Source organism: Chlamydotis macqueenii, chromosome 2, assembly GCF_036417535.1.
Source record: "Chlamydotis macqueenii isolate bChlMac1 chromosome 2, bChlMac1.mat, whole genome shotgun sequence".
In the NCBI taxonomy this organism is placed as follows: Eukaryota; Metazoa; Chordata; class Aves; order Otidiformes; family Otididae; genus Chlamydotis; species Chlamydotis macqueenii.
In genome coordinates, this window is record NC_141557.1 from 120,284,734 (window position 1) to 120,307,367 (window position 22,634).

A 22,634-nucleotide genomic window follows, 5' to 3' on the forward strand; every position below is an offset into this window, starting at 1 on the left:
AGACTAATCAACTAATAATTCCAAATGTTACTTATATACTCTTTCTTACTCATTCATTAACTGTATGGATTAATTTTTTTTTTTTCCAAAGTGATTCAAATTGTAACTATCATCTTGCTACCTGTTCACACTTAACATCCCATTGGCATGAACTATATTGTTGCTTTAATGCACAAGATAAAGTTAAGAACTATTTAAAGAATTTACATTCTTGTGAAGCTATCATATTTTAATTAGCTGTTAATGAATGTAAATCAGCAATTATGTAATGCTAACAATTGATGAAGATGGCTACAGAGTCTAAATTGTTTGGGGAAACCCAAATATATGACCAGCATAAATTAAAATAATAAGGGGTTCTTTTTTAATTGGAAAATTTCTGATAAGGAAGGAGACCTGCAAAGTTACATGACATATACAGACTGCAAGAAAATGGTAGATCCAATCATTTGTGAAAGTGTGGGAGGATCTGTTCTACTGTCTAAGTCAACAAAATACTGAGCAGGAGCTGGTGCCCACTTGTTCCAAATGTTGCCCATCGGTCTTGACTATTCCTTTAGCTACTCTGAGGGAATGGTCTCTGTCAAGCACTCTGTCCTGACAGCTAACACCTACTATATTATTGCTTCTTGAAGAGGACCAGTTGTGATACCTGAGACTCACACTGTCATTAATCATCTTTCCCAGTATTTTTTTTTCAGGAAATAGGATTAAAGCAACCATAGGATACATAGTTTTCAAACATATGATTGCTTCTATTTAAACTTTTAAGAATTGGAAAAACCTGGAATCAGTGCCCTTACCTCTAGGTCATACTGCCCTTAACAGTCCCTAGGGTGGTATGTGCTCATTGAAAGGCACATTTCCTCATCTCATGAGGATCCTGTGACTACACTGGAATAGCAAATTTTATTAAAATAAATAGGTAAAAAAGGTCAAACAAACCCCTAATAAATAGCATTTTGAGATTGCACTTTAAAATGCTCTTATGGAACCTGAAAATAGTTTTTGCAGTTCTATTTGCTCAAAGTAGGTCTGAAATAGTATTTCTCACAGGAGTGAACAATTCAATTCAGTTTCAGCTAAATGTGAAAGTTTAAAATCCAGTTTTTGTGAACTTAATCACCTTCATGCCAGCAGAGGGCAACAATAATAGGGTACAATTGACACAAAAATATAATAGTATGGAAAGGTGTTCTAGATTCCTGCTTCTCTGACATGAAGACTGTTAAATAAAATAATTATTTTTTTTTTTCTTAAATTGCAATCGCCATGCACACCTGAAGGCAAAGCCTGCTCATCTGTTCACTCTGCTGAGGAGTGATGTGTTCCATGTTTGTTTTCCATGTTCTTATTTGTTTCTTCTGCAGAGCATGCACAGCCATCACTGTGAAAACTATCCATCTGTGGTGGCAACATCTAGTGCACAAAATAAATTGAATTTGACCATGATGCATTCTTCTCTATGTCTCACTTCATATTATCTCCCTATCCTGTATTCTTCATGGCTATGATGGCCAGTTGAATTTTTAGAACATATCTCATCCTATATGTTTGTACCCTTATCACAATCAATTATGCTTCAAACTATTCTTCTATGATAGCTTCCACTAAAATCTTTTATTTCACTACAGGTCTCATATCGACATCACTTGCCTATTTACTAGTCAGATGCAACATAATGCAGAGACCTTATTTTTGACGCCTTCTTCCTCCTTCCATGTTTATGTCATCACCAAATTCCACAATACTTTCTCTGTGGTGTTCTTAGAATTTTTTTTTTTCCTAATCTGCATTCATGGAAGTAGAACCAGAATATAATTTCACCCCTCATCATCTGTTTTTTGAACATGAAGTAGAGGCAGGTAGTTCTTGCTAGCTTCAGTTCAGCTTTCATAATGCTTCCTTTATCTTTGCCTTCAGAACAGAGTTTGTTTACTAGCTTCTTCTTTTATCTCTTCTTGTGCCACTCCTGATTTTTTATTGCTCTGGATAAATACATCTTTCTAAAGAATGTTTTCAGAGTGCCTGCCTTTCTTTCTTAGTGTATTATGTTCCAGAGTGTTTTATTTAAAAATAATATGTGCATATATGTCTGCAGTGTATCATACTGGTGTCCTCTGATGAAAACAAATGTTGTTAATTTGCATCAGTTACATAGTGTTCTGTGCTGTGACTGTGCTTAATAAATAACAGTATTACTCTGAGACCAGTAATGCTATGGAAAACTGAGGGAACATTTCTCTTTCAGATAATCTGTCAAGTAACAGAAGATTATTTTTTTTTATTCTCTTTTCATTTGTGAAAAATGTTTACATTTAGATTTTGGTTCCTAAGGATTGGTGCATCTGGATCATCTATAGATTAAATTTTACTCAGTGAATTTTGTGACATGATATTTTTTTCTTTCCATGTTCTCAAGACAGCATATATCACAATCTTAAAGATCAGTGACTTCTGCTGCATAATTGTTATTTGTGTAACGTCCAATATTTATGCATGTGAATGATAAACATTTAGGGTGTTCCTAAAACTAACCACACTTAACAGTTTTTAGTTCCAAGTAGAACTGAAAACCTATAATGCAGTTTGCAAACTATAATGTAGTTAGAAATAATGTTTCAAGAAATCATCACCATATTACCTGAAAGATAAACATGATTGTTTCAATTCATCAAAGTAACAACAGTTAAAACAACTATGCAATGTAGGAGCTTAGATCATACTTTAAAAAAGAGCTAGAAATCTGTGAATTGAGAAAATTATATTTGGATCATGCATTTACAATTCCCAGGAACATTTGAAAATAAACAAGTCTCCTAATGTACTTTATTTCTGTTAAAAATTTAATCTTTTTATATGAAGTAAACAAAAATACCCTCAAAGTATTGAATATGTAACTGTAACTTGCCCCTAAAAAGATATTTTCAGTATTTTATTTAGAATAGTAAAATCTGTTTTTATTGACAATGTTCTTTCATAACTTAAATTTTTCACAGTATTGGCTCTAGTATTTGCTTAAACTAGAAAGAAATACACAGTTTTGACAAGGATTTTAATAGCAGCTACTAACACAAACAGCAATTTATCATGCTGGAGTGTTTTGTGCCAGATTTAAGAATAAATCCCTGAAGTCTTGAAATCTCTATTTTTCTGTCAAAAACCTGGGTTTTTCATCTACCTTTTATTTTAAGAAATCTTATAGTATCTTATAAAGAAGGGATTCATTTTATTTTAATACTTTGTCCACCAAATGTCTTAGCTCCTCTAATGCTTCCCCTTAACTTATATTGAAGAAAGGAGGAAACTGAAGCTGATGTACCTGCAGGAAGGGAGGGTCAAAATGTTCTTCTGACACTTTTGATTCAGGATACATTTGAAAACCAACTGAAATTTCTTACCAGCATGTTCTTGACAGTAAGAATTACCCTTTGATAGGGAAACTGTTGGAGATCAGTGACAGACTTACAGACTTGCTCAGTATTTGCATAAAGAATGCAAAGAGGTTACCACTGCAGCAAACAGTCTATTTTAAAGTCTGGAAAACACAGTGTCACTCAGATATCTGCATATAGTTGTTCAGAGATCATATTGTAAACACTGGAGAAAATTAAGTGGTGATTCTTCTTTTCTTCTAAAAAGATATAATACCTTCGGTTGAAGCAGTGTAAATGTGGTTTCAGGGCTTTCAGGGCTATACAATTGATTTCTAGTTGACGATGTCTTTAATTTAGAGAATTTGCCCATAGGTACAAAAACAATTGTGAAAAACTAACATAAGAGAGCAAAAAATAAATCTTAGGTATTAAGTGCCTGTCATGAATGCACATGGTAGATTTATGAGGTTTGCTCAAAAGCTTTCAGAGCTTATGCTTAACATAAGAAAGAACATTTTTGTTCTACTAATGACAGGAATGGTGTGTTCCACACTTAATTCTCCTTTTATTGGACACTTTTGTATCAGAAGGCTGACAATCCTTATTTAGAAGGACTCAATTATCTTCAGGGCTACATACAAACTCCTTGTGAATCAGGCGTCTCAGACTGGTTTTCTCTTTTTACCCTGGGGATATTCTTGAATATTGTAAGAAAAAAAAAAAACAACCTTTACAAATTATAAAACTTGATTTTGCACACTTGATTTTGCACCTAGGATAAAAGTGTAGAATAAGGGATGTTTCAAAGGCTATACGAGGCCAATTTTGCATCATTTTTTAAGGAAAGGAATTTCCTTAAACCTTCATTACTTTGGTGGATGGCAGTAAGTTGTTCTAAATTACTTATATAGTTAAATACTTTAGTTCATGTTTATGCTTTCTAACCAGAAAAGAGCAAAAGACATAGTGTTGCAGTGCAGACACAGTGACTGCAGAAATGTCTCATTATTCACATCAACTTGCCAAAGATTCCAGTCCCTTTACTATAGGAGATTTTTCATTTTACATACATAATTTGGAAGGCAATGTCTAATATATGTCTCTAAAATTCAAGATTTTGTTTTTTTTTTTTCTTCTAATGACTGAGTATTAATCTATTTCTTTGTTATTTTTATAGATTAAAAAAATCAACAGGAATTTTCCCGTAAACCAGCAGGTAAGAAAAAGAAAATTGGGGGTTGTTTCATAATTTTCATTTCAACTGTACTTATTGTGTGGTATCTATGCATTATTCTAGCTCAAGAATTCCCAGTAGTTTTTCTTTAGAGAGTACCTTGCTGCCTCAAAATAGGTGGGTTTTTTTTCCAAAGTCAAAAGGAACTTGAGTGTTTGGTCAAAGTAAGATCATGCCTAATCCTTTCAAATTAGCCTACTTAATGCATATATATATATGTATATAAAAATTTTCTTCAGATTGCATCTTACCTATCTTACTATTAAAGGCAGAATTAGATTGTTATTCTTTATAAAATGAGGCAGGATCCATCAATGTTGTAAAATTCTAAAAATGTATGAATTATATTGTCGAAATGCAGACATAAAAAAATAATTGCACAACGTTATGGATTGGGTAGCAGAATTTGGAACAAACTGAAGATAACACTTGCATTTGGGCATGGGAGTTTGTGAATGTGCTGATTTCAGTTGGAAATTGACTTGATAGCATCCAAGGAAATCAACATTAGATAGTCTTTCTTACTAAATCTTATCCTTCCTTGGTGGGAAACCAAATGTGTTGCTGCCATAGTTTAGCCCCGCTTGGGACCAAGCTATGCAGTCTCTCACTCACTCTCCCCTCTGAGAGAATAGGGAGAGATAATATAAGAAAAAAGGCTTGAGGTTTGAGATAAGGACAGGGAGAGATCATTGAAGTTACTGTTACAGGGAAAACAGACTCAACTTGGGAAAAATAATTAAATTTATTAACAATAAAACCAAAGCAAGATAATGAGAGAGAGAAAAAAAAATCAAACTTCCCCACCCCTCTCCCCCTCTTTCCCATGCTTAACTTCATTCTGGATTATCTCCACCTCCTCCCCAAGAGAGGAGGAGGGGAATAGGAAATGGAGGTTGTGGTCAGTTAGTCACATGTGGTTTCTGCTGCTCTTTCCTCCTCAGGGGAAGAACTCCTCACATTCCTCCCCTGCTTCAGCATGGGGTCCTTTTCCACGGGGTGCAGTCCCTCAGGAACCAACTGCCCCAGTGTGGTCCCTCCACAGGCCACAGCCTCCTTCAGGCATCTGCCTGCCCTGGCGTGGGGTCCTCCATGGATCTCTGCTCCTCCGTGGGCTGCAGGGGGACACCAGGTGCAACTTTATTCCTCTCCCTCCTTCTTCGCAGACCTTGGTGTTTGCAGCCATTCCTCACACCAGAAATTCTTCACAATCAGCTCAGGCAGATACCTCTCATGTTCTCTTCACATCTGCGCTCTTCAATTCTTGTGGCTGGGCTGCGCTGAGTCAGGCCCAGGCGGCCGCCCAGTGGGAGGTCAGATGGTGAGGGCTGCAAGGCCCTCAAGGCTGGTGCCTCCCTCTCTGTGCCTGCACTTTTTTTTTTGTTTTCACCTTCTTAAAGATGTTATCACAGAGGCATTATCACCGTCACCAGTTTGCTCAGCTCGGGTCAGTGGTGGGTCCTCCCTAGAGCCGCCTGGGTCCACCAGACAAAGTGGAAAGTTTTAGCAGATTTTTGCAGAAACTGCCACTGTAGCCCCCTCCTCGACTACACAAACCCAACACAGTTGCCTCCAGCTACTGGAAATTTTACTACACATTATAACCCTCATTTGCTATTTGGGTTTTGTTGGGTGTTTATTGATTACCTTACCAGGAAGATGAATTGGTTACATCTGGTTTAGGTATGCAGTGGAATATAAGGTTTAGATCTAAATCCTAGTATAGCCTTCAGTTCACCCCTTCTGTCTCCACATGTACAAGTAACTACAGTGTTTATAAATTGCAGCTGAGAAAGTTGAACTTTTTATTGCACTTTTAACTTATTTTACTCAAAAAACTAGCAGTACAAAGCAGATTCAGTCCCTGGTAAACCTAGGGAGCTGAATTTCCATTATATTATGGCTGTGTTCACATACATGTTTACAAATGCAATAAATAGCCTCTTGCTTTTCTGCTATACAGAAAAAAAAAAAAACAGATTCTCAAGGTTTCACATGGAATAGAGATTAGAATATCTTGGAAGAGCAGTGTATTTAAAACTTTATTTTCCCATACTGTATGTTTCATCTCTATTAAGATTAATTCAAAGGCTATAACCCTCCACCTTTCATCAATACTGAATTCACCAAAAAAGGATAATGAGGAAGAATGCTATAATCCTTTTAGTTGGACACTATTGTTCTTCTATGCCCAGACAGCATGAGTACTTTTTAAAGGTTTGTCTCATCTCTATAGAAGATAAGATATTCTCATTAAATAATTTTGGTTTTCATTTTTAAGAAGAATCTCTCTTTCTAAAATTTTCCTATATTTTAAAGAAAAGAATTTATAGCTGTCTTGATCAAAGTTAACAGTTCATAATGAGAATTATATGAGAATGGCACAGTGTTTCCATCTCCGTAACTGTATGGTTAACTCTGTTTTAAAACATCATCATAGCAAACTGACCCAGACTAAGGCAAGAAACTGGGTTATAGTGGTGGATGAAGGAAAGGCTGTTGATGTGGTCTACCTGGACTTCAGCAAGGCCTTTGACACGGTCTCTCACAGTATTCTCCTAGGGAAACTGGCTGCCTGTGGACTGGGTAGGTATACCCTTCTTTGGATAAAGAATTGGCTAGGGGGCCGTGCCCAGCGGGTGGTGGTTAATGGAGTCAAGTCCAGCTGGCAGCCTGTTACAAGTGGTGTCCCCCAGGGGTCGGTACTTGGGCCCATCTTGTTCAATATCTTTATTGATGACCTAGACGAGGGGATTGAGTGTACCCTCAGTAAGTTTGCAGATGACACCAAGTTGGGTGGCGGTGTTGATCTGCCTGAGGGTAGGGAGGCCCTTCAGAGGGATCTGGATAGGCTGGATCACTGGGCTGAGCTGAACGGGATGAGGTTCAACAAGGCCAAGTGTCGGGTCCTGCACTTTGGCCACAATAACCCCATGCAGCGCTATAGGCTCGGAGCTGAGTGGCTGGAGGACTGTGAAGAGGAAAGGGACCTGGGGGTGTTGGTTGATGCTCAGCTGAACATGAGCCGACAGTGTGCCCAGGTGGCCAAGAGGGCCAACGGCATCCTGGCCTGCATTAGAAATAGTGTGGCCAGCAGGAGCAGGGAGGTAATCATCCCCCTGTATTCGGCACTGGGGAGGCCGCACCTTGAGTATTGTGTTCAGTTTTGGGCCCCTCACTACAAGAAAGACATTGAAGCCCTGGAACGTGTCCAGAGAAGGGCAACAAAGCTGGTGAGGGGTCTGGAGCACAAGTCTTATGAGGAGCGGCTGAGAGAGTTGGGATTGTTTAGTCTGAAGAAGAGGAGGCTCAGGGGAGACCTCATTGCACTCTATAGCTTCCTGAAGGCAGGTTGTGATGAACAGGGGTTTGGCCTCTTCTTCCAGGCAACAAGCAGGACCCGAGGAAATGGCCACAAGTTGTACCAGAGGAGGTTTAGATTGGACTTGAGGAAAAACTTTTTCTCTCAAAGAGTGGTAAGGCACTGGAACGGCCTGCCCAGGGAGGTGGTGGAGTCTCCGTCCTTGGCAGTGTTCAAGAGGCGGCTTGATGAGAAGCTACAGGATATGGTTTAGTAGCTGTGGCAGCAATGGTAGTGGGAAGACGGTTGGACTAGATGATCTTATAGGTCCCATCCAACCATGTGATTCTATGATTCTACGATTCTATGATTCTATGATAGTTGTGCATGTCAGATTCCACAGCACTCAGTTGTCGTGAATCCCAGTGTTTTGCAGGCTTATTTACATTCTTGATGACGTTCACAAATACACATAGATATGTCCACTTTCTCTTGCTTTTGATGTAATTTTGAAAAAAAAAACCTACATGCAGCTGTACCAGATAAGCTATGTAATATCACCTCATATTCTTCCTTAATAGGCTGCTGCTCAGCTTGATTAACGTTATTTAGTTAGAAAAATCTCTTAAAATCACTCCTGAAAATTCAGCGCAGTGAGTTTATTTAATAAAACCTAACTTATAAACACTGTATAAAGGTGAATACATGCAAATGTCATGGTGGCTGACTTGCCTGTCACTCAAGTCAGTGCCCTTTGCTAAGGATGTGTTGCATCTCTGTTACACTTAGAAAGGTATTACAATGAAAAGTGCATTGCTCAGGTTAACTGATAGGATGACATCTGTTCTGGTGATAAATATCTGTATGAAACACAACACATTTTTTTTTTAATTGCAGAATAAGAACTTACAAGATGACATTCTATTGTATTAATATTTTTAAAGTTGAATGATTAAGCAGTGTTCTACTGAAGGGTGATATGGCCTCAAAATAAAATAAGTCATTACTCTAGAAGTACATTAAGGACAGTGTTTTTATTCCCTCTCCTTATGGGTCTTTTGCTTTCTTTTTTTTATTGTTATTATTTTCTTCCTGATTTTACGTGACTGTTGAATTAATTATTTTTCAATATGCAATTACTGTAGTTCCTCAGAGTAGCCATTCTGCAGCTCTGACTGACAAGTTATTGAACTTTCAGGTCCTAAAGTACATCTGCTCTGTCACCATCTCTTGTCACAGTAAGGATTTAATCAGGTTTATTTGGAAGGCAAATCTCTAGAATGAAGCTTCTGTTGTTAAATGTTTATAGAAACACACAGGGGGAGCTGAGTTCTTGCTGTTAAATTAAGCGGAAGTGCACAATAGGGCGTAAATTATATTGTGCTGATTCCTCGCATTGTATTGTCAGCCATCTATGGCACTTGGCATGGATTATTACTCTATAACATAAACCCTTGAAAGCCATATGTTGATTATTGATACTTTATAAAAATAATTGTCTATCAATATAAATATGTTTGTGTGGTTGACATGAAATGCTTTTCACTGAGTAGTTTCTTTAATTGCTTTAGATGCTTCTGAGACACTCTGTATTATGAAAACTATGCTTCCTGTGGCCACTAAAAGATATTTCTTCCCTTTACATTGCAGTCCAGAGTAGCTTTGGAACTTCAGGACTAAGTTTTAAAAAAAGTTTTAGAAGGACAGTATGCACCATAGATGGTTAGAGATTTTAGGCTGTGGAAACCATATTGACTTTTGAGAGGAAAGTCAGACTGCTTCCTGAAGATAGTGGATTACCTGATGAGCTAGATACCATTCATGTTGTGAGTCACTTGATGCAGTTATTGGATAGCAATACTTATATCCTAGGGCTGCATAGGATATAGCTCATGGAAGTAGTTTGGACAACCACTGGAAATTTAGATGATAGAAACGAGTGCTTAGATCAAGTTCTTGTTTAAATTTCAAACTATAAATCTCAAGCTGTGTATCAAATCGTATCTGCATGTCCAGCAAATTCAATTCTGCCTCAAGTATAGATTTCATCCTTATTTACATATTTTTCTCATTTATCGTCTCTTTTTTTTTTCCTAATACTAACTCATTAGTATAACAAGCGTTAGTTAGCTGATTTTTTTTTCTCTGCAATATTAATGTAACTCCCTGAGAATTGCTTTCAGTAAGGGTAAGTTTTGCCTGACCAAATTTAGTGACCACAGCCGTGTTACATCTGTGTTCAGATTTTAGTCAATACAGGGATGAATGCACTGTGTTCTCCACTGAAGGCTTAAATAGGGCAGATGAATGAGAGGAGTCTGAATGCCTTGCTCTATTGTAGACATTTAAAATTGAGTGAAATAAACAGACATGTCCCACAACTGGATATTATTAAGTGTAATCCTAAATTGATAAAAAGTTTTAAAAAAATGTTACTTATTTTCTTGTTATGGAAGAAGAGTTGTCAGGTATTGTGTGTATTTTAGTGACATTTGAAGGGTAGATTACAGAGAAGACTTAGGAATCTGTGGGGAAATGGTGCAATGCCTATCTGTTACCCATTTGGTTCCTGAAGAATGGAGAACCATCGGGATAAGATCCAAAACAGCCAGTGTGTAGCGCTACCTCAGGCAGCTCACAGGGGCAAGTCTGATAGCTCTTTTGTCTTTCTGGCTCAGAGGCCTGACTCAAAGCTTTATTCATGATTACCAGATATGAATTTGTTCTGTCTGGCCACTTTGGAATTTTTATTGGAGGCTGAGGCTAGAAATAAAAACATTGCAATACTTTATTGTAATGTCTCTTCTATTGCATCAAGTGAGTGTAAAAGTTCCCAAGAATAACATTAATTTTAGTAGTTTAGAATGAAGGTGTTCAGTAAGCCTATACACACATTATTCCTTGGGGAATTCTATCATCTAAATAAATTAATTGGAATCAAGGAAGCATATGCTTTAACTGTAGATCTATTGAAGTAGTGCGTGGGACTTAAAAGGCTTAGAGAAAGTATTTTTAATTACAGTTTACTTCAAGAGGAGAGGTGTTTCATTTTTTACACCTACGCAGATGATCAGTGCTTCATATCATTCCCTGTGAAAGGAAAAATATGTAGTCTCTTGAACTTCTAAGAACAGTGGCTAAACAAGATTCTGTGGACCATAGATGGTCATTGATCTTTTCCCTTTCATCACATTAATAGTCGATGATACCAGGGATACAGTTGCTACCTGAATTTCAGAAAATAGTTGAAGTGTAAAATAGTACAAAGCAATTGACAATTTATGGGTTACCTACAAATGAAGAAGGAAAAAAAAAAAACCAAGAAGTATTCAACACTGAAAATATCTGAAGGAAAACTGACAATAAAATTTATCTTTTTTTTTTTAATATAGTTAATTGCAAATGCAGAAACAACCCCTAGAAATTCATAATAAGAGGACACTTTTTTGTCCTTTTAAACAGTTTTATTTCCTGGTAAGGCGGCACTATTTGGTGAGCAATGTCTGTTATATGTTTAGCAGATTAGAGAACTTTTGCTTTCAGTCCTACTATTTTGGGAAACAAAACTTACTAAGTACATCCTATTTTATGACACAATAAATAGAAATGTAACAGCAGCAAATAGATAAACTGTTCTTGGGAATTAAGAACTGCAAAAGTTATTTATTTATTTATTTAATGGTAAACATTTTCTTTGTCAGAATATCTCTCAATAATGCTGGGTTTAGAACCATAAAAAATGCACCTTTACTTATGAAGAATTATTGTGGAAAATGGTGCAGAGGCAAAACATCCTGAAGTAGTAGATGGGCAACACTCAGGCCAGAAATTTCTGACCAAGGTCAGTCAGATGTCTTGCTTCTTTCTCTAAAATAGGGCTCTACCTGATGCCTCTGGTGGTGTGTAAGTGCTGAGTGTCCAGAGTCATTCAATCCAACTGGCTTGCTCAGAGTACCCCAGAAGTACAGCAGGATCAAGATACAACAGTATACATTTTCTAGCTGCTTTCTTTAAATATACAGCCAGAAGTCATGCTGCTTCCCATTATTTGTTTAACAGCCTACTGTTTATGGTACTTGCTTAATAGAAACAAGAGTCACTCATCACTCCAACCTATTGCTCCCACGAGCTTGCCCTAACAGCAGTAGGTGAGATAATATGCCAGGCTCTCCTTCCCCTCCTGCTGAAGTAGCTGCTGTTCAAAACCAACCCCAGACAGTGGGAAAGGAGAGTATGCAAAAAGGATCCAGACCTCTGAGACTATGCAAAAGACCTTGAAGAACACATGCTCTCTGTGAGAGGAGAGACTTCTGGTTAAGTATTAATTATGAGTTTATATCCATCAATGGTTTAATAAAGTTCCTGTAGGTCACTGTCTGCTCTTCACAGGGCCTTCAACTATTCTGTCAAGATATCTCAACCACACAGATGGCACCCATAGTGAATTTTCTAATGTTGTCTTACCTGTGGGTGAAGGAGCCTGCCTGTCCATCTGTAGAGCTCTCTGTGGATACAGAGCCTCAGTGTCTAACACTGAAGCTTGGGCTTCACTAAGGACTCGATCTCAGTTTTGGGGTGGTTATGTCCTTTGTGGGTAGTACATGGTGGTGAAACATTCATGATGGTGAGATGCTTCGCATACAAAAAAAAAAAAAAGAAGAAAAAAAAGTGAGTGAAAGAAAACTCTGATATTGCAAAATAATCGTTACCTGGTAGTCCTTAAAGACTGAGTAATCCATGGAAATACTGAGATGTCAGAGACAAGTCAAGTATTGACAAGCATCACCCCACTGTCAAAAAATAATTAACTGCAATATGAGTTCAATAAATGTTATGAACTATACTGTTAACTCCCTGCCAGAGGCTATTGGCATATGACCAGGAAAAGATCCTTCAGGATAGCCTAGGTTCAATCTAAACACCAGGCAAATTAAAACAGAATTTATTGTAACGGAGTGAAAAAATCACTCTGTTAAAAAATATGCATGAAAACAATATTATGTAGAATACACTGAATATTATGTTCTTGATCTAATAATCCCCTAAGGTTTTTCATAGCTCCTGGAGGCAGTATTTTAGCAGTAGTTTTCTTCTATCTTGCTGTCTTTCAGAATCGAACTGCATTCTGGCTTTCTTTCTCAGTCCAATTGTATTTGGATACCACTGTTTGATATTTAAAGTGATTCCAGAGTAGCCCCACCTCTCCTTCATTCTTAGTAATTAATTTAGGAAGATTTTTGTTCACTTTAAGAATGCGTAAGAATGCAAGTTATACATCATTACTTTAGTCCTTTACATGCCAGCTTTTCCATTCTGTTTAGAAAGTTAATTGAATTTCAAGCAAGTTCAAGATATTTAGCAACTCTATTCTCTTCTCATCTGACTTCTCACCCTCTCTTCCCCTTTCTCCTTAATCTCCATAGAATAAGAGTCCTTCACAAATCATAACCATTTCCCCCCTTCCTCCCATTAACAACTGAGAAGGGATGATAGGATTTTCTTTCATTTCTCAAGAGCTGCTTACAAGCAATAGAAGAGTTCTATTGTCTTCAATCTCAAGGGTGCCTTACCTGCAAGCAGTCTGTACTAAATATTCGTTTCCAGGGTGTATTTTAGGGATGAAAGTCTGCAGTGAGAAATTTGATAGGCTGCCCCACTGAAAATTAGGGTAGATACAAAACCAGTAAGTTTACAAAGTCCTGGCAGCTACAAATGAATTATGTATGAAATGTGAACTACTATATTTGGTGTGTAGTCCTGTGTGAGCCACTGAAAAATAATATGGCACTGTAATAAAAACAATACTGAAGCTGGTTTGTTAAGAATAGCAAGTCAGGACTGTTTTAAACCGGATTCCAAGACAGATATAACTACTTTGAGATCAAAGACTCACAGAATCACATAATTATTTAGATTGGATGAGTTGTACGTCATCTGGTCAAAATCCTTCTCAGAGAATGATCAACATAAATCAAGTTGCTCAAGACTTTCCCCAGTCAAGTTCTGAATATCTTGAAGAATGGAGATTTCATAACATTTTTTGTCAAGAGAAATAATTCAATTCAGTATTTTTTAAGTTCTAAAAGACATGAAAGGTGCTTTGATACATTATTTCTTTACCATAATGCCACAAGATAGACCTAGTGAATAAATATCTTTCTGTAGATCTAGCAAGGTACATACTCTGAATTTCAATTGCAGAATATTTATTTGTTTTTACAAAAATAGTTTATGTTTCAGACTGTTGAGACTGAAAGTTCAAACTCTGAGGGCAGGTGAAAGAGAAAAGCAGTGACCTCTAATGTTATGTCTATTAAACTGTAGTGGAAGATGAATACTCTTTAGGACCAGTTTGTTGAAATGCTGCAAGTTTTATCCATTCATCTGTAATTTTTTCAAAAGCAGTCTTCACGAGCCATTCAAAATTCACTGAAAATCTTTTTAAAAGAAAAATATATATATATATATTGAAATATCTATGGCTTTTGAAATACTCTGATAGATGATATGTGTCTAGGAGGTATGAAATAAGCATAAATACATGCTCGATTTCCTAATGGCATTCAGCTCATTAGATTGACATGCAGAATTATTTGAAACAAAAAGGAAAGTACAAGCTAGGTGTACCAAATATGTTTCTGATGATAATTTAGAGGCAATTTTAAACTTTTTTTTTTGGTAGATCTTGTGATTTTCTAGAATTTTTACTTTAAACCAATTTTATATTGTCAAAAGCAGTCTTTTTTTTTGGTCAGATTTTATTCAAGATAATGATTAACAAAAAAAAAAAAAAGAAAACTTTCAGTCATTCCTGTTAGTCTTATGGAGTTAGTGATAAGTGAGCAATGTGATTATGCAAATTTCTTGCTTTCGTAATTCTATGTTCTGTTCCTCCTACTTATGATCATTTCTTTATATATATATATATTTGAAACACACTGATTTAAAGGAAGATTAGAGGAAGTGTTGTCTGATGTTTCTGATAAGGAAGAAATCATAATATTATTCATATACATCAAATTTGTGGATTAGGTTACAAATTCTTATTATGTGATATGAATTGAATTGATATATAAACTGAAGTTTAACGGCATTGCTCATTTTTTACAGATCAAGGAGAATATTTATCCTTTTCTATTTAGAAATTAAGCTTAATTAGACCTATTGCTTAATGACCTCAAAACAATGAATTCATTAGACAAAAGATTATTTGGTATAGCTCATGAATTATTGATTTGAACATTAATTTTGGTACTGCCTGTTGTTTTTTTACCTCTGGTAGTAACTGAGACTGGTAATGTTGGTCCACCAAAGACACTGTGGAGATGCATCAAAATTCATCTATAGTGACGTGCGGATCAAACTCTACAACTCGGAGAGAGTTATAAGCAAGCATGTTTATTCTGCACCGGGTGCGTGAGTGATCATTCCTCCAAAAGCACGCACACCGACAGCAAATTTTACCAAAAATTTATACGGTGCAGGTATACATATTCATAGGATTGCACAATACAGACATATATATGCATAAGTGAGGCGGGTTTATTAAAAAAATGTTAGCATTTCAGATCTGTCTCTGGTGATCGTTTACTTCTTCAGGGGTCTTATCTTCCTCTAGATGGACTTTAGACATTCACCCATGCTCTCCTTTCACTTGGTGATTTCAGCAGTTTCCCAATTTCTGACCGAATTTGTGGTGGAACTAGCATTTCGTCCTTTGCTAGACATATTAGTCCTTGACAAATAGCAGTTTCTTGACAAATACCAGTCCCTGATAAGCTTAAGTGAGTTTCAAGGCAAACAGGATTGTTAGGCATTGTCTAGCAGACAGTTAGTCTCCTAAATCAAGCAATATGCAGTTAGTCTTCTAAATCAAGCAATATTTAGCAGACAGTTAATTCCCTGTATTTTTCATGTTCTGTAGGAGAGCTGTGTGGCCTTCAGTTATTTCTGGCTAATCCACCAGTAGATAAGACTTCTTCATTATTTCCCTTCTCGTAGTAAACTTTGCTGCTATGCACTGATTGGCGGTTGCTGGAGATACTAATATCCAGAAAGTATAATAAGAAAAATCAATAACTAACTTTGCTTAAAAGAGATACGTGATCACATTAATGGTTGTAAAGAAATGCTGACTAGATCATGGCCAATAGTGTTGTGTATCACTTGTGAAGTTATTGTTACGAGAAAAGGGATTTCTGTCAAACAAACATGTTTATTTTGCTGTGCAAGCAGCAACACTAGAGACTTAAAAGACAGCCTTAAGGATATACTGAGTATTTACACTTTTATTTTGACTTTATAAGCCCCTTGAAGTGTAAAAATCAAATCCTATAGAAATGTAATTTTAATGTTATGCAAACTCAAAACTTATATATTGCTAAAATTAATTTTAAACCAGCTTAACCTATTGCCCATCGTCTGTATTTTCTATATACTCAAACATTTGTGGTTCTGATGCTTTTATGGTTACCTTCTCTTTTGAATGGAGCTCAGTAAGCAGAAATTTAGCAGACTCTTAGAATGTTAGCAAAGCAGCTGCATGAGTAGTATGATCTCTCAGAGACAGCCAGATAGCCTAAATTACACTAGTCCTATCCAAGTTCTGCTTACCACTTCTTGGTAAATGGAAATCAAAACAGTATCTGGAGTCATTGAATTCTAGTTGGAAACTCCTCCTGGGGCAAGTTAAGAATGATAATAAATGCTTTCATAAGTGATTCACTCACGCTGGTACCTGAGAAAGATGAATATATCAGTTGTTTGCTCTGTGGCATCATCAAAAGTCTGAAAGACACTGTCTAGTGACTTGTAATATTCTGATCTTTTTCTTCATTCACCATGTTTCAGTAGTCTAACCTGAGGTGACAAAGATTAATGTGACATGTTGTTCTTGAGAAAGGAGAGGCCATACCCTCCAGCTTGATTATCTGAAATAGTTTTTGTTTGACCTATTTATGTTTTAGAGCCTTTAAAATGTATCACATTTATACTGTGTACATTTAGAACACAGGAAAAAAAGAGACATTAATCAAAAGATAAGTCCTAAACACAGTCAGGATACTAGGCTTTACAATAGATGATCATGTTTACTTTCTTGCCACCTGAGTGTTGAGCTTCCTATATTGCACTGTTATCTGTTTAAATAAATTAAAAAAAAAAAAACCAGAAATTTTATCCTGGATTAAAATTTACAGCCCTCCTTGTGCCTGCTTGTAAATTGAGTAGGTGAAAAATGGACAGACAGAAATTCAAATAGGGCAATGCATCAAAGATGTTTTTCCCAATAAAAAACACAGAAAGCTACTAGTTGCACTTCCACAACAGCAAAAGGAGGGGAAATTATGACACTGCGATAAATAGTGATTTTTTAGTCAGAGTGTTTGTGAGACCTACTCATTATCAAAGAGTTTCCTGAGAGCTGCTCTATTGAGAATGTCAGAAGTTCTGAAGGTTCTCAGGTTGACTGTAAAATACCTGTGATGGCAGTGGGACTGAGTCTCCTCAGTGGTAAACCTGGGAGCCAAATCAACTTGCTCAGGGAAGTACTAAATTGCTCTGAAGGTGAGTTATGTGGCAGGTAAACAAAAAGAAAGGAGGCTCATTCAAGTGAGGGAGGCACGTTGCTCTAGATAACACAAGATATATTTTTTCATCATCTAGCTACCATATCTATTAACCAGGAAAATGCTAACTCAATCCCATGCAGAATGTTTACATCCCTTCTGAAATTCAGGGGCTTTACCATATGCTGGCTAGCTACTCTATTTGATGTTTTTTTTTAAAAAATTACGCAGTCAATATCCTACAAGCCAGAACTAGCATGAGCTATTTTTGTACTGATTCTTCCTAGTAATTTCACCCCCCTACACTAATTCATATAGACTGTTGTCTAATTTGGATGCAATTTGCATCCAAATCTATCTTTGTAAAAACAGCTACATAAGGTCTTTCTAGGAAAAAGTCTTAACACAGGAATGCTGTACTTTATAAATGCTAATCACCTCTACTAAAATGAACAAATTCAAACTCTAATGAATTCTAAATACATTTAATTGTTCATTGACTTGAATAATTTAAAGGAGGCAGAACACCCCCAACTTTTAAGGTTGACATTTTGTCACAGGCACACAGTTGCCCAAATAATATTCAAATTGACTTTGTCTTTAGAAGAATTTATTTCAGAACGGGTACCTAGAAGTCTTAAATAAGTAAAATTAGCGCTTTGAAATAAACTGTAACTATTACCATGTAACATTGGATGAAAAACTGAATGGATGAGACAAAATGTTGCTCTGGATTAGTAGATTATAACAAGAAGATGATTGTGAGAAACTTGGAAAAACAAGGTATTGTTTTTCAGAAACCTTACCTTACCTTTTCAGAAAACTGTTCTGTATCCACATGTAGCCATCACTTCTCAAATCTGTGAAGGGAGTAAAGGCATGAAGCAGTCAATATAGTCCTATTTCTAGCTAGATCTGGTAGCTCTTATTGGGTAGGTGCGAAGATTTCTCGTGGGATGGTGTTGGATATAATGTAAACTGTAATGCAGCTTTTTCAAACAGCGCTGTTAATGTTGGACAGATATCTTCAGAGGTCCAGGTAAGCTTTGTTACCCTAAACAACTGTCTTCACTCTGGTTATGATATTGTATGCTAAGAAAGCAAATATACTGTTTTCTGTCTTTGATATCAGTTTTTTAGTTATCTGGAGTGTAAGGGAAAAATAATCTTCTGTAACTAAGACACTTTCTGCTGTTTACTTTAAGACCCCTAAATATTTCTATATTTTTTTTGTATGAGAATATAAAAAACAGAACAGGACAAAAACAAATGGAAAACCTATACTCAACCTTAGTCTGGTAACAAGATGACAACATGAGTTCTTACCCAGAAGGAAATTAAGCTATATGAGATACAATAAATGTGTAATCTTATAATGTCCTACAATATTTTTATAATCTCCTGTAATAAGTGAAATGCTTAGAGAATAACGTATTAGTAGGTAGGTGGATCAAAAATGTGAAGGTGATCTTTGTCAGTGATAGCTCTAAAGCACATAGGGTAGAAAGGAAGAGATATAACACAGGAGAGCTGAAGGAGGAAACCGTTTTACAAGCAATCATTTTCTGGTTTTATACATGAATTTTTTTTTTTTTTGTATTTCACAGAATCACAGAATGGTTTAGGTCATAAGAAACCTCTGGAGGTCATCTTGCCCAATCCCCCTGTTCAAGCAAGATCACCTAGAGCAGGCTACCCAGGATGATGTCCATCCACAGTTCGAATGAAAAATAGATAATTTCTAAATTTTGAGATTCAGAAATGAAAGTCAAAGGGGATATTTACCAAAGCTATTATTCTGCCATTAATAATTTCATGGCATAATTTTCTAGAAAATGCTGACCACTACTAATGTATATTTGTCACAAAACCTAATCAGGAAAATTAAGCTTTAAATTATTTTAAATCTAATCTGAAACATATGTAAAATAACATTTCATTGCCATTTGTCTTCTGTTTCTTTGAGATTATTTTTCGTATGCAGACTGCCTTGTTTTAGTGGACTTCGTGAAGAAAACAGAAAATGATTAACAGGAATTTTAAATATATATATATATACGCACACACATATTTGGAAAGATTACTAGGTTTTTCACAAACTTGAAAAATAGGATAGGAGACATTTTGACTATATATACAGTGAAGTAACATTTTTCTAGTATTCATTGAAAATTTTATATGATTAGTTTTTCTGATGACTTTGAAAAACATTCTTACTCAGCTTAAAAATCCTAAGCCATTTAAATACAGGACTGTTTTTGCCAATGATTGCATTACAATGACCGTTTTGTTCTATTTCACTGTTGTTTTGTTGTTTTTCTGCTAACGATTGACTGTAATGAATTTTGAGACTATCATACAGAGAAAAGGATATTAAAACCAAGGTAGAGGGTGTAAGCCAAGTTCCTGATCCTTCATCATTTTTCCCCTGTGTTGTCTGATATATTAGTTTGTCTTCTGACTCCATGTTTATCCTGTTACCTGACAGCACTGTTTCAATATGAGTATGAATGTCAGATTTCCAAGATAAAAACTCTCAGTGCGTCTGTTCTAATCTTTTAATAGCTTCACTTATTTCATGTTGTATACCTTTTACATTTCATTTTGGGGAAGTGTTCTTGTATTTTTGTTTTACAGTTCTTCCTAAAATATAGTAAAATTTGTGTTAAAACTCTGAAAGTCAAAACTGTTTAAGACATGTTAGCAATACATTGAATCAGTATGAAATATGGCAATTTACGGCAATTTATCTTGCTTGGTTAGGATGTCCATGTGATGTAACTGCATACTAAATTAGGAGATTATGGATTTTTGAGTGAAGAAAGTGTCCTACTTCATTTATCATGTAGATATAGATTTCTTTAAACTGTACGTGATTTAACTCATAAACCACAATAACATCTTGAATCTTTGTTACTGAACCTGCAACCACTATGTTAATTAACTTGTGTCACCATTTGATTTTAAGGAATGAGCTGCTTCGGGGAAGTTAGAAGCCAGGACTGCAAAAAATATCTTTTAAATAAGTGGAATGTTATCACAAATAAAATCTGTTTTCCCTATCACCACCACCTTTGTTGATAGTAGTCATCAGTTGATAGAGACTCAAAAAAACTTTTATATGATTAAATAACTAACCTGGTTTTTAAATGTGTAAAGGAGCATGCTATACACTATTTGTGATTCACATTTATTTCCATTCATTCTGTGTCTGTGATTGTAAACATTTAGTTCCAAACGGAATCTCATGAAATTCCTTATTTTGAGCCAAGTCCACATGTGTAGCATTAAAATGTTATATGTTCCAAAAGTCACAAGTCAAATTTCATATTCATTCACTATTTCAGTACATATATACACATGAACAATTAATTTAGAAAGTAAGATCCCTTTCAAAATAAGTAATTTTCTTGAAGTTGTTTGTAGGCAATGTTTTTTAGAAGTCAAAAGGTTTATCGGTGACATAAAGATCTCAGGAATGTGACCTCTATTTTATCTCATGAGTAAAAAATTTTCAACAGTTTCTCAGATTAATTGTTGAAAAATTAGAATATTTTATCAAACTCCATGCATTCAAAGTGTTTAGATAAACTGAGACCACTGTAGGAACACATTAATAAAATAGTTATCAAGTATTTGGTCAGTTTTGCCCTGTTTTCCAAAATCTAGCCCATGCTTTTTTAATCCGCACGTGGATGTGTTTGTGCACTCAAACAGCTTTGTAAGTGTTCCTAAGGATAATTGTACAGCCTTTGCTTAACAGTTCTTCTGTATGTTTAATAGTAGATATTTAGTCTGGAGGAGAAATGCCTTTTTGTTAATAAAACCTTGCTACAGCAGATTGTCTGAAAAAAACAATCTGATTTCTCCTCATGGTGTACAGAGGCAAGGGAGAAATATCTAAAGGAGCCTTAAATGTCATGGCTGCTTTATTATTAAGGCAATCAAATGTGAAATATCAGTACATCTGCACAGCATGAGTGACTGTATCCTGTTATTCTGATGAATAGTAGAAGTAGAAATGAGGAATGTGAAAAAGAAAAACACTAACTGAAAACAGATTGCATACAGTGCTACAGTGATATTAAATATCATCGGGCAAGATGATATCTTACTGTGTGTCCAATTTAATGAAACAAATTAAAGATGGAATCAAATCAATTTTGTTTAATTAATTTAAAAGTATAAATGTCTCAATTCCTAGAAATTAGAGATCAATCATTCTCTTTCAGTTACAGAGAGGAAAATGTGCCAAAATTCTGCACACAGTAATACAATTTTTTTAAACTAGTTTTACTCTTCTATGTAGCCGCTCCCAGTCACTGAGCTCTAAAGATTCCTGTCAAGTCAGAGGGATGGGGATCCATAATTATCCTGCACTGGATAACATAAAAAAACAGCAGAAGTGAGAGAAATCTGAAGAAATATTGAATTGAAATAATTTTAAATTTCTGTTACTGTACCTGTCAGGTTTTGAGGGTTTTTTTTCTGACTATTTCTTCATTCATGAATGAATGAGATTTCAGAGAACGTGGCTTTTCAGTTATTGCATGACAATATAGTGCTGAGCGCTCTGCTTGATTCTTGAGAATTGTTCTGTTGTCTTTTCGATTTTTATAAACTTGTTTAATCACCAAACCAGCAGATACTGAAACACATGTTATTCATTGGACCCGAGACTATATTATAGTATTAGTGTTTGCTATTGGCAAAATAATTAAATGTTGAGGTTTCACTGTAAGTATTAGAGGAATGGACCTTCTCCCTGTCTCTGTTTATAGATCATTAATTATCTGACTGTGATGGAGAATAGTGGTGTAGATTTTGTACATAAGAATTTGAAAAAGCCATTAATTTCTAGTGAGTTACAATAAAATTCAGCAGAAAAAAAAAGGAGAAAAAAAACCAAAACAGACCCCGCCATGTATATTCCGTGAAGAACTCTTAATGAAAATCCTCTTTCCAATACTAATGAAATAAACTTTTGTAAATCATTTTTTTAGAAGTATGTGACATACAAAATCTCAAAGGATAAAACATATGGTACAAAATTAATTTTAGGTGCATTTATGCTGTTGATAAATTTACTAACTCATTGACTATTAATATAATTGTGGTTATTTTTCCTAAACTGTTTTCCTTACATGTTCATTAAT

At 35.6% G+C, this 22,634-nt stretch overlaps 1 protein-coding gene across 1 annotated transcript in view; it reads left to right on the forward strand.

Moving 5' to 3' along the window:
* Window positions 1-22,634, forward strand: part of SNTG1 (syntrophin gamma 1) — a 355,089-nt gene that overhangs the window by 280,105 nt on the left and 52,350 nt on the right. Inside the window, exon 12 of the mRNA XM_086742308.1 lies at window positions 4,555-4,593. Within this exon, the coding sequence (XP_086598434.1) occupies window positions 4,555-4,593 (39 nt within the window). The remainder of the gene's footprint in view (window positions 1-4,554; window positions 4,594-22,634) is intronic.